Source organism: Alternaria ethzedia (genome assembly GCF_023757985.1).
Source record: "Alternaria ethzedia strain BMP 0044 chromosome Unknown scaffold_13, whole genome shotgun sequence".
Taxonomy (NCBI): Eukaryota; Fungi; Ascomycota; class Dothideomycetes; order Pleosporales; family Pleosporaceae; genus Alternaria; species Alternaria ethzedia.
In genome coordinates, this window is record NW_026056206.1 from 266317 (window position 1) to 278908 (window position 12592).

The 12592-nt window shown below is 53.8% G+C and overlaps 5 protein-coding genes across 5 annotated transcripts; 2 read left to right on the forward strand and 3 right to left on the reverse strand.

The window, feature by feature from the left end:
• Positions 1 to 20: 20 nt before the first annotated feature.
• On the reverse strand, positions 21 to 1176 carry J4E87_005943 (uncharacterized protein; the record flags this gene model as incomplete). Its single annotated transcript, XM_049377548.1, has 2 exons — positions 21 to 79; positions 135 to 1176. 2 exons carry the CDS (start codon positions 1174 to 1176, stop codon positions 21 to 23), a joined length of 1101 nt encoding a protein of 366 aa, XP_049232589.1.
• Positions 1177 to 2344: 1168 nt separating this feature from the next.
• J4E87_005944 (uncharacterized protein) lies at positions 2345 to 4164 on the reverse strand (the record flags this gene model as incomplete). Its single annotated transcript, XM_049377549.1, has 3 exons — positions 2345 to 3300; positions 3356 to 4075; positions 4131 to 4164. 3 exons carry the CDS (start codon positions 4162 to 4164, stop codon positions 2345 to 2347), a joined length of 1710 nt encoding a protein of 569 aa, XP_049232590.1.
• Positions 4165 to 6535: 2371 nt separating this feature from the next.
• J4E87_005945 (uncharacterized protein) lies at positions 6536 to 7585 on the reverse strand (the record flags this gene model as incomplete). Its single annotated transcript, XM_049377550.1, has 3 exons — positions 6536 to 6738; positions 6788 to 7228; positions 7288 to 7585. 3 exons carry the CDS (start codon positions 7583 to 7585, stop codon positions 6536 to 6538), a joined length of 942 nt encoding a protein of 313 aa, XP_049232591.1.
• Positions 7586 to 8777: 1192 nt separating this feature from the next.
• Positions 8778 to 9600, forward strand: J4E87_005946 (uncharacterized protein; the record flags this gene model as incomplete). The annotated part of the gene is made up of 2 exons (XM_049377551.1): positions 8778 to 9213; positions 9266 to 9600. The coding sequence occupies 2 exons, from the start codon at positions 8778 to 8780 to the stop codon at positions 9598 to 9600; spliced, it is 771 nt and encodes a 256-aa protein (XP_049232592.1).
• Positions 9601 to 9946: 346 nt separating this feature from the next.
• On the forward strand, positions 9947 to 12384 carry J4E87_005947 (uncharacterized protein; the record flags this gene model as incomplete). Its single annotated transcript, XM_049377552.1, has 4 exons — positions 9947 to 9955; positions 10180 to 10859; positions 11396 to 11867; positions 11935 to 12384. 4 exons carry the CDS (start codon positions 9947 to 9949, stop codon positions 12382 to 12384), a joined length of 1611 nt encoding a protein of 536 aa, XP_049232593.1.
• Between the last annotated feature and the right edge of the window lie 208 nt (positions 12385 to 12592).

The following is a 12592-nucleotide window of genomic DNA, read 5'->3' on the forward strand; positions in this document are numbered from 1 at the left end:
ATCGGTCGGTGGATAGCCGACTATCGTCTCGATGAGTGGCGTGTTCGGCGCGTGTGGCGGTCTGATGAACTTGCGCTGCCTGGGTGGTTGTTAGCACCTGATTTCCTGAATGTGATACAAAATGGGTTACTTACTTGAACTTGTGTAGTCGCTGTACATGTATGATGTTCCACTGACAGTGGTGCTCTTATCGTCGACCTTGTTGTCGTGTCTCCTCTTGAGACCCAACGCGAGCGCGAGACCACCTAGTCCAGCAGCGAGACCCAGACCCTTCTTGCCGGTGCTGTGCTTCTCAGAGCCGGCGCGCGAAGGACGAGCAGGGCGGCCACCTCCGTACCAGGTGCGTCCGCCAGCAGCGCCGCCGCTGTGGTGGTGCTCTTCGATGTAGGTCTCCTCGTGGGTGTGCTTGCGCTTCTTGCCGAAGCCGAAGATGGCGAGGAGGGTGTCGAAGAGGGCGCGAGCGCAGCAGAAGAGGCAGAGAAGGAGCAGCAGCAGTATGCCAAGAATAACACCGATGACGATACCGGCGATGGCGCCGCCACTGAGTCCGCCGTTGCTCTCTTCGGTTGCGACAAGGCCGCCGCCTGCTGCGCCGGTGGGAATGGGTGTTTGGAAGGGCTGGGTCGCGGTTGGGGTGCCGGTGTAGGTAACGACTACGACGCCTGAGCTAGTTGGACGAAGAGGGGCACCGGGTGTGATACCTCCAGAGCTGCCGCCAGCAATCATCGCACACTGGCCGGCCTTCAGACAGTACATGCCAGAGTCGCAGCAGATTCCGCCGCAGGGGTTTTGCGAGTCGCTGCATGTAGCTGTCGCTGTGGCTGGTATGTAGGTGCTGCGCGTCTCGGTCTTGGTGACAAGGCCGACAGTCTCGACGTAGGTCGTAGTATAGTATTCATAGTAGCCGCCTGCCGCTTCAGTGTTGGCACCACCGCCGCTGGTGTCGCATTGCGCCTGGTTGGCACTGTCGGTATAGCATTTTGCGCCTGAAGGACAGCACAACCAGCCGCCGAAACCGCAGGGGTTGGCGCAGTCTTGCTTCTTGATCAGCTGGGAGCTGTTGTGCAGCGAGGCGAACTCGTCAAAGTGGACGGGGTAGGGCTTTGCGAGAGCCGAGGGCAGGTAGGCGAAGGCGATCAGGCCGAGCACGGCGGGAGGAGCGTTGAGAAGCCACATGGTAAAGCGAGCGACTGAGCCTCTCCAAACGCAGCAGAGCAGCGAGGTTTGCTGCGAACGGAATAGACAGGACCGTTTGCAGGAATTGGGGGGAAACGACAGAAAGAGCGCGCTGCAATTCGTAGATATCGTCCAGTCGGCGTGGGAGCGGTGAATGGGTGGGTATCGCTGCTGCGGGGTCGATCCGTTGGCTAGCGCGTCTTTCGTGTCTGCTGGCGTGGGTGACTGGCGCCGGCGTGGTACAGGATGCGAACCACGGAAAAGAGTCAGTGATGATTGAACTTGGGTATGGAAGTGAGAGAAAGGTGGTAGGATGTGTGTAATCGTGCAGGAGGAGGTGCGCAAGTAAAAAGGGTACACTTAGAGTAATCGTGTGGTTGGAAGCCGCGGGAGAGGCTGGGGTGGTTGGGGACCTTCCAACTCCAACTTCAACAACACCGGGGTTATGCGCTTGCGGGATTTTTGAAACTTGGCTAGACGCGGTAGTGGGCACAGAAGTCGTGTCGTTTTCGTGATGTCAATGACTTCGCTATTCGTGAGGAGATGTGTGCTGTCTCACGATGATTCTACGGGGTGTCGTACACAGTGATGCTCAGCGCTCGCTCCGCCTCCGGTTCACCCAGCAACGTCCGTCGCGCCATCACCTGGCCATCCTCCTCGTCTCCGCGCACGTTCACCACCACCACTCGTCATTGCAATTTCCCCCAGAAGGATATGCCCGTGTTGGCCCAAGCTAGATGCTTGGCCTTGGGCGGTAGTTCCTCAATCATTCTGCCTCGCGCACTTTGCTGGTTCTGCCCATGCAGCCTGCGACGTCGTGCAGTGGTTTGCCTTAGTTGCGAATAGCTTCTTGGTATTTCCATCGTCTTTCCGCAACATCCGGAGAACTATCAACTTGTCGTTTTGGGAGTAGATTCTAGACTCGAGAGTTCCGGCCGGCTATAAATATCATCCGGTACCTGCAGGGCGCGTGTGATGTGTGGGCCGCCTGCTACGTTGTCAAAATGGGGCCTTGCGTGCCGCACATGCCAATCACTACACCGTAAGTCGACAACAGGTACAAGCTGTGACATTCAACACTGCCGAGGATGGAAGGTCACTTCTGACAGACATTGACAACTGGCACTTTCTTTGCCGACAGCTCTGCCACGTCTACCAAAAGATCTTCTCAGCCCTCCCTGTCCAGCCCATACTCTTGGACCATCTTCTCCGCTGCCTTTTGCGCAATCAAATACGCCGTAGCCTGCGAGTGGTTGTTCGTCACAACCGGCGCAACACTCATATCAACAACTCGTAACCCCTCCACTCCCCGAACTCTGAAGTTCTTGTCCACAACTGCCTCTTCATCACCTTCCTTACCCATCTTGCACGTCCCGCAAGCATGCCACACGGTACCCGCATTCTCGCTCGCAAACCGATCTACATCCGCATCTCCCATGGAGTCAGGGCCTAGAACCGTGCGCACGATATGCGGCGCGATAGTAGGGTTACCTGTCAGCTTCGTCCATGTGCTGCGGATAGCTTCGCGGAAGATGCGGACGTCGTAGGGGTGCGTGAGGTAGTTCAACGTGATGATTGGCTTGTCGGATGCATTTTTGGACCGCAGTTTGATGGAGCCGCTGGATTGCGGGTTCATGAGAAAAGCGATGAAAGTCATGTATGTGTTTCCTGCCTCCAATTGTGTACCCGGCGGCCACAGTATCGAGTTGTTGATGAACTCGTACGCTGGGACTTGGTCTCTGGACAGGAATTCTTGGAGGTCGCGCGGAAGCGCCGAGTACTCTTCATACGACTCCAAGTCTGGTATTTTGAGGAAGCCGCCCCAGAGCGACGAGTGCTGTAGAGCGAAAGCACCGGTCTGGTCTTTTTTCCATGACTCTTGAGCTGCGGCGATGAGGTCGGGATTGCTGTCAAAGGCGTATTTGTCGTTGATTGAGCCTGAGACTTCGACCGTCATGAAGGTGAGGACGTGGTCTTTCAGGTGCTTGCCTACGCCGGGTAAGTCGACTTTGACATCGATACTGAGAGCTTCGAGTTCAGATTTCGGTCCGATGCCGTTGAGGAGTAAGAGCTTGGGTGAGTCGATGGAGCCACCGCAGATTATGACTTCGTTGTTTGCCGTCGCTGCGATCGTGTCAGTGCTCATTACGTCTCTCATCGATGCAGATAGTACACCTACCTTGCCGCCCATCTTCGAGGACGACTCCAGTTACCTTTTTGCCCTCCCATACGAATTTCTCCGCTTTCGCATCTGTCCATACCTCAAGGTTACTAGGCGCGTCCATCAGATGCGCAATTGCACTGGTACTCCTCCCCTCTTTACTATAGCTATGCGGAAATACCATGATGCCCACCGGATCTCCCGAATTAGCATCGCGAACGATCTTTTCTCCAGCAGCAGCCAGTGCCTCCATCTGCGGCACCACACCCTTCTCGAGCACAGGCGGAAGACCAACCTTCAACTGGCCTTTCGTGCCATGAGCGTTCGTACTCGGGTCAGCGATATGCTTATAATCCTTTGAGCCGGCAAAGTCATAATTCTCGATGGCCTGGAAAGACTTTTTGACAGATTCCCACTTCCAACTCTCGTCGTCTACCAGGTCACTCCAGCGATTATAGTCCTCACGACTTCCGTACAGATACACGGCGAAATTCAGAATGGAACTTCCACCCAGGCCTTTTCCCCGCGTGTACGGTATCGTTCTACCGTTGAGAGCGGGTTCGGGCTCGGAGACATAGCCGTGGTCTAGATCAGGTCGGAGCGCTTGCGCATAGTACCGATGGTAGGGCGCGTGGAGGAAATCACCAGAGGGACTGCTTCCGGCTTCAAGGAGGAGGACAGATGATTTGCGGGCGGAGTGGGATAGCCGATGGGCAAGAAGGCAACCTGATGTTCCGCCTAGAAATATGTAAGTTAACATCGATTGATACGTGGCAAGCGAAATGAATCCTACCTCCTACGATGATGAAGTCGTACGTTGCTACCATGATCCGAGCTTTGCAGTATCCGATGGAGCCAACTACTGTGTGCCGTGACTTCCTAAGTCGGGCGACCACCCTACTTTATATGTATCCCTCCTCGATGCAGGCGCGCTGCACCTCAATTGACGTGCAGCATCAGTAAGACATGCAGGCCGCAGCACATCTCGCTCTGCGTCGGAGAAGCCAATTGCCATAGTCTGTACTTGATTGGTCCCGAGGATTTGGAAGAAAGCCAGGTGCGTGTGCATCATACGGATGATCTAACTTGGCTTGGGCATTTCCTTCGCATGTAAGGCGACTTGCCAAGCTGGATTTCAGCTCGCGACTTCGCGATTGCGGGGTATCATGGATGTCAGCAGCAGTGGGTACAACAGTTCATGCAGATCATAGACATAGCTCGAGGCTAGCTGAACAGGTACTAGACTGATCTCCTAACACCTGCCTCACCACTCTTTGGGTCGGTTCCAAGGTTGACAGATTTCACAAAATCTGACGAGTATACAACGGGCATAGGTAATGGCTAAAAACTACCCTAACTCCGCTATCTGAAATCATCTCTGGGGATGACATCGGTCATTCTCATTCGACAACCGAGTGACCTCGTTGTGTGTAATCATTGTTGACATCAAACTTGCGGGAATGCTATTCCTCAGCCAGTCTGGCTTTCTAAAAACCCTTTTTCCGTCAAACGCAACCTGTGGCTCTCCAATCTTGGCCGAGGATGGTAAGCACTGCTCGGCATCGCGTTGGTTGGCTGAGCGCCCTTCGTTGTCGGCGCTTGATCCTCGCCCGGCTGTAGCGAGACTTCGATGATGGAGAGGCGAGAATCTTGCGAAACTGCGTGCAACTAGCGCGCGTAAGTCGGGGAGCGAAGCTGCAACAATGGCAAACGAAATTTGGATCGCGATCAGGATATTGACGGCGCTACCAAGGTATCTCATATCGCCTTCTCGTCGTTTGATGAAAGGAATTTGAAGTAATGCGACGATGCAAACGATGAAACCTAAGCCGAAGACGAGAACAAGGCCAAGCCGTTGCCGGATCCTGAGTTTGGAAAGCTGCCATACGTATGGGATCGGGAGCGCGAAGATCATGCTATCCACAATGCTGTCTCCTATCGCCGCGGAGTAACTGTATAGGGCAGAACTGAAGCACTGGGATCCAGTGAAGTCAAGCCAGTTCCTGGTCCATAGCTTGCTGATATCCTCGCACAAGACTATGAGAACCGTCAGGACTTCGATAAAGTGCGCAAGAGCCAGGACGATGAGGACGTAGCAGCACTTTCGGAGCGATGCCATCCCCGGTGGGAAGATTCGGAGGTAGTAGGCCAAGACCGAAAAACGCGTAAACGTGACGGCAAAGATGTACGCTACGCGGCGTTCGAAGATATGCTGTTGCATGTGAGTATGGTGTGCCACAGGTACGATGGAAGTCTGACTTGGTAGAAGGGAACTTCCGACATTCGATCGGGACTGACAAAGTGGTCAGTACGGCCCGCAAAGATCTATGCAGCATGCGCACTCACCCCTTACGATCGTAACCCCAGTTGTCATCTGCACTCATACAAGATATGACGGTACGTGCGAGAGCTGCGGCCTGATTACGATTAGCTTGAGTAAATTACAAGATTCCCATAGTAGCAGATTGAATTCGGGCTTCACATACCGTGCCCAAGATGATCAAGACATCATCCGGCGCCATTTTCTTCTTGATCGCTAGCCTTGAGTATACTCTCAGGATAACGGTGCTCAAAGCTAGTACCATCAACGGCACCTCCACCGCCAATGCTGTTCTGATGCCTTTGGTCGTATCTCCAGCATTCATTTGGACTATTGGCTGTGCAATTGTGCCGTGTAACCTCTGATCGTCCGGTATTGTGTACATGACTGGATACATGCAAATCGGTTCCACGGTGAGATAAGGATGACACCAGCTGGTTTGGTCCAGAACATGAGAGCAAAGTAACGTGTCATCGACAGAAGAGATCAAAATAGAAAATAGAGGAAAGGTGTCCGTGGCGGGGCCACTTGATGCTGATGTTGGTGTTCGTACGATGATCGCCAAGCCTTGACTTCTCCTCCAGCTGACGTGCCTATTGAAGCTTACTGAGCACTTTGCGTAAGCCGCCCTACCAATGAGGAGTCGGTTTCAGCTGTGGGCGCATACGACTGCTAGGCTGTGATGCTGACACACCTCCAATTATCAAATGATCGACGTTGCGAAGCTGCAGGGCATATCAAGTGCAAATTGGCGGTGCCAAGTGGGCGGAGCGGGATACGAGACAAGTGAAATTGAGTGACGACAGCGTAAAAGCCGACACGTTGGTTGCTAAATAGCGGTAAAGAGGCCGATCGGCGGCAACTGCGCTCAATTTACCTCAAAAGACATTGTCAATCTTCTCCGTCTGATCGAAATCGTACGCATTGCCAAATGGCCTATTCAGATAATTTTTGAGCAGTTGCTCACTCGAAACGTACGTGGCCGCGGTCTGCAGACCAGTCTTCTCGGGCGACAAGCGTTCAGCAAGCTCTTCCGCCAGTTCGACTTCCATCGAATTTCGATACCATGGCGCGAAGTGTACTGTGAAAAAAAGTCAGTTGAAAGAACCTCAGACCAGCAAGGAACTTACTCATCGCGAGCATCACTCTCGGATCTTCGCTCAGGTTGGGCTTCCCTCCGTGCCAGAGTCTCAGATCGCGAACGATCATGCTACCCTTCTTCACGACCGGCTGAGTGGGTGGCCGAACCTCGCGACGAGCATCGAGCAACTGCTGCTTGATCCTTCCGCTTGCACGGTCGCCGTGTTCGCCTTCTTGGTCGGCAATAGTGGTACCTTGGTGTGTACCGAGCCAGACCTCTGTGGAGCCGTTCTCTGGCGTCATGGTCACGAGAGGAACGTTTACCACGAGGGCGAAAGGGATCGAGGGGTGATCAAAATCTGCATCATTGTGGATCGGCTGCGAGGCTGGTGGCGATGACGCAGTTGGTGGTAGTGCGGTGTTGCCAGAAATGAAGCGCAATGAAGGCCTAGGACCAAGCGTGGTTGACGTGACTTGCGTCACGATGGGATCTAATCCACGGTTAGTATGTGTTTAGAGCGTGGCAGTATTTGCTACAATAGACCCGTACTGGCGTAGATTTCGTCACTGAACCACTCCTGGATCATGGGCGGATCTTGTTGAATGTTTCCCTTATTATAGTTGAAGGGGCTGTCCTTTCTTCCCTGCAATTCGAGTGCATCCTGGACCATCTTCTTGTTCAACCGGTCCAAGACTGCATGGTCAATCATGTCTTCCAACACCACGAGGCCATCGCGAGAGAGCGCTCTGGTAGCGATCTCGAGGTTGCGTTGATTGAGCTCTCCAGCTTTGACTTCAGACGCGGAAGGCACAATGGAAATAGGTGTTGACGAAAGGCGCGGAGACATGGTGGGACGGTGGATAACGCAATGGTCAAGACTGGAATCGTACAAGGAGATGTGTACAACGTGATCGCCTCAAGTGCCACGGTACTAAACCGAACAGTATCAGACGTTGTGAGCTTTATATGCCATCACGATCTGGAACATGTAGCGGAACAGACGAAAGCGGTATGGGGAGGCGCTAAACCCAGTACAGGACTGCAGCCGTCTGTGGAGAACCTGGTCACAGGCTGCATGTCGTCGTGAGACGCATGGTGCGGGGAGCTTACTCTATGCTTCGAGTACACCAAGAGAGGGACAAGACGGCACCTCCACTTGCGCGGGGAGTAGTCGACGGCGTGTGTTGATGGAGTAGACGATCCGACGTTCTTGGTTTGAAGCTGGAAACGTTTTCCATCAACGCGAGGTCACGCGCCGTCGGGGTGTCGGCGGCATTTCGATAGTGTCGTCGGTCAGGGATGGGTGGTCAGCGGAGGCACAGCACAACGTCTTCGCCTTGCATCGCTGTGCTCCTGCGTGTTTGCGAATTCAATGTGGAGGTCTCGAAGGTGGTTTGTATCGAGTGTCGTACTGCGTCAAGACAACTCCCTCATGTGCGCGTAATTACGTACGATGCGTGCCGTCCACCGTCTAGGCAGACATTGGGAGCGCATGGAACTATGCAAACAAAGAAGCCCAGGACAGAAGAGGATTTAGGCAGGCACCGTGGCTCAGCGTCGCGAATCACAGCGCTGGCAGGCGGACGGTTGACCGGGATGGAGTGAGGAGAGGTGCGGAAAGCGGCATGACGCGAACCAAGGCAAGAAGCCAGGGCCACCATCCCTCCACATTGTTTCCAGCGCCGGGTCCACCAACTCACCAACACACTCTAAACCGCCGCACTGTTTCAGCGAATATAGCAGTTATTGTGTACTTCTTTTCTGTACACGTTTCCCTTGCAGGATTATCGCACACGTCTTCCATACCTTTAATCATCACCACGCGCCGCTACCGCGCTCCTGCGACCATCGCAGTCCACGGACCTCCATCGAACCACGGATACTATCAGCACCGCCTGTCGATCCGCATAAACAAGGCTCTATACTTCTACCGCCATTGGTAACCGGCAGTCTTCGAGCAACATACCAGATTGACACTTTACGCATACGGCGCACCCGCCCATCACACGACACATACCACATCTACACACATCGCCATTATGCCGTCGCAACGTCGCATGAGGTTCTTTGGCATCCTCATTGTCGTCACAGTCGTCGTCTTGTTCTACATGTCAAGAGGAGCCCACCAAACACAAACATCCGACTTTTACACCAAAACCCAACAAGCCTTACAAGAAAAGGAATACGCAGAAGCGGCGAAGCAGCGCGATGCAGAGAGCGTCGGGTCGCGACTCAAAGCCGCCGAAGAGCAGGCGAAGAAGAACGCCGAGGACAAGTACACAGACCACAAAGTCAAGGTGGAAGGGCAGGACCAGAAGAGTGTCGCCGGCCGCGTCAAGATGGACGGCGACAGGGTCCCTGGCGTCGCGCAACAGGGTGGGAAGCCGCGCGATCAAGCAGCCATGATGGAGCACGAGACGCTTGAGGACCACGAAGTCGAGATGGAGCTCAATGCCATATTGAAGAAGAGTCCAAGTACGTTACTCCTCGCTCAATCGAGCCCTGCGCAGTCACTAACTTATCGTAGTGATCATCTTCTCAAAATCTTACTGCCCCTTCTCGAAGAAAGCGAAACACATTCTGCTCGAGAAGTACAACATCAAGCCCGAACCCTACGTCGTCGAACTCGATAAGAGCCCAATCGGCCAACAACTACAAGCCTTCCTGCACAAGTCGACAGGCCGACGAACGGTGCCTAACATCCTGCTCATGGGCAAGAGCATAGGAGGCGGCGATGACATTGAGGAGCTCGATCAGACCGACACCCTCGTAGCGAAGGTCAAGGAGATTGGCGGCAGCCGCATCACCGAGGTTGAGCATCGCGGCGCCCGTCCGGAGATGCGACGGAAGATGAGGGCGTAGACAACTCTGCGCTGTTTTCTCCTGCTCTTAGTATACTTGCAGGCATTTCTTGCGGTGTCTCTTGGGCCCGACATGCTACCTAGTGCATGTTTTTAGGAAGATATGATACCCAGGATATTTGTATGGATGGACATCAAATCTCGATGGTCTGCGTATTGCGATGGATATACCCTTTATAGTTTCAATATCTTGTACCGTTGGTCTGAGTCTCACATCTTTCCTGGCCCAGTTTCCATTCAATCGTTGCAATCTGTCGTTGCCTACCCGCTGAGGGAGGGCCGTCCCTTCCTCGCATGGTGCTCTTTCTCTCACCTCAGACGCTCCTGCCGCCTGCGTACGATAAGCCATGTGCGATGTACCCAGGTAAGAGCCACTCCTCGATTTTCTCTCACCTCCATGCACCTTGCATCCTTTCTCAAGACTAAAACAACAGTCTTCCACTCTTCCTGGCTTCTTCTACACGCGATTCCAAACCATCGCGACCTCTTCTCTCCAATCTGAAGCCACACTCTGACAACGTAAGTACTAGCTGGCAGCCGTGTCTACGCAAGTTGCTGACATTATCAAGGTCTCTTCAAGATGTGTCTCTACTGGAAGAAGCTGCACACATGTGGGCACCTCTCTGATCGCCCGTACATCGAGATGTGCCGTCCAGGCTTTCTCTCCAACAACGTGTGCCCCGACATCAGCGACGACGACAAGCCTCGTCCGTCGCACTTCCCATGTTACCCTTGCATCAAGCTCGAGGCCCGCGCTGAGACTGAAGCCCAAGTCCGGTTCGAGCAGCACGAGTTTGCCAAGGCCTACGAAGCTCGCGAGCGCGCAGTGAGGGAGAAGCAGGCAGCGGAACTGAGGGCCAAAGAGGAGCGCGTCCGACGTGAGGCTCGCGACAAGGCCGCACGGGAGCGAGAAGCGGAACAGCGTGCGAAGCGCGAGAAAGAGGAAGCTGAGCGCAAGGCCAAGAAAGAGGGGGGTGCCTGGATCGAGACGTCGGTTGGAAAGAAGCCAAAAGGCAAGAGGAACGGCGGTGGCAGTGGCCCTGCCAACGCTCCAGTAACACCATTGAACACCGTATCGACCATCAAGATGGCTGCCGCACCCAAGAACATCAAAGAGCTCAGTGGAGGCGCTGGAGGTGGTGAGAGGATGAGTCCCAAGAAGGGTCGTGTTGATCCCGGTGGTAGAGCTGGTACTTGGGGCCCTAAGAAGATCTTGAGCAGGCAAGAGAACGTCGCTGAGGTCAACACTTCCGCCAGAAAGTGAGATTGGGGGTGTGCAAGACGAAAGTACGTTGTCTTGACAGCATGCCAGGTGTCAGGGTCGTCATCTGTTGCGTCATGCAACTTGCCAGATCTTAAAAGTTATCATTTTGTTCACGTTCTTGCTTCACCTCATACCAGGAAAAGGCCCAAAAAGCTGCTCCCAGAAGTCTCCGTTACCTTAGGGAATACGTGAGCTTCAACTTTGATACTAGTCTGGACGGTAGAGCACTGGTTCAGGTTTTTCTTGGTAAGAGGTTGCCTCACAACCCTCACCGATTTGTTTGCTGGTCTGATCTTTGTTATGAAGGGCACGGTGACTTGCCTCTGGGAGAGCAGTCGCATTCGAGGATATTGTCTTGGCACTCAACATGTGCTCGCGTGCTCGCGTGGCCTGGGCGGTTTCTCGGTACCGAGTCTAAAACGGCAGTCACCGTGAGGGTGACTGAGGAAGGCGCGCTCACGCGAGAACACTTTCGACCACCGATATCTTCCCACACCGATAAAGTTTTCTATCGTACCTCATCGTCTCGCAGCCTTCAGAATTTTCAACTCGCGACACTCAACAACATCCGCTCGACAAACACCTCACTCACGCTGGTTATCATGACCTCAGGAACAGACTCCAGTAACCCCAAGGAATCCGAGCTTGCCGACCGGCCATCTTCCATGGCTGCAGCAGCATTTCTAGGAATTGCATGGTTCATCTGCATCGAGCTGAATATTCGCCTACTTTACAGGGCCACGCGTAGAAGCCTCTACTTCTGGAGCTGCTTGCTCTGCAGTTGGGGTCTCATTGTCCACGGCATCTCGATCGTCCTAGCCAACTTCAACAAGTGGACGTCGTACTCGGCCATCGTCTTCATCTACCTCTCATGGCTCGTCTTCGTCGTCGCTCAGTCTTTTGTCCTCTACTCACGCCTCGGCCTCGTGTGGAGAAACACGAAGAAAGACCGCTATATCCTCTACATGATTACTACTAACTCGGTCATCTTTGGCCTTACCACAGTCTTGTTCGGGATGATTGCTGCACGTCTCTCGTTGCAAGCAGCCGTACCATACTAATTGATCGTAGCGCCACCCACGCTTCAGCGCACGACTCGAGAAGGCCAACCTGATCTGGGACAAAGTGCAAGTCGGCGCTTTCTTCACCCAAGAATGCATTATCGGAATGCTATACATCTGGCAAACATCGAAGTACTTCCAGAGCCTCGAGCTCCTCGGCAATAGTCGTCGCACCACTCGAGACAACCTCCGCAATCTCATCGCTGTCAACGTCCTCATAATCATGCTCGATGCCAGCGTCCTGGGCTTGGCCTATAGCGGTCGCTTCTTCATGCAGGGCTTCTATAAGGTCGCTGTATATGCCGTCAAGCTGCGCACGGAGTTTACCATCTTAAACCAGCTGAGGCAGGCGCTTGCGGGTGGATCGACAGGTGCGTCGGGATTTGCTGTGCAGACCGACCAGAGACCTATCGTGATGGCTCCTCTAAAGTCAAACGACGTGGTGGAGACGGTTGAATGAGAAGACTGAGAAGGTGGACGGGATGGGCAGGATACGAGAAAGGTGATTGGATATATAGCATGGGTCGGAGTTATTCGGCGAGGCCATATGTCTTTCTTCATCTTGCATGGCGTGTAGCATGAATCAATACAGCGATTATGCAACACGTTTTCGGGTTATCTTGCGATAGGCGGATAGCTGTCAGTGTGGCCAATGCGTTTACAGAATA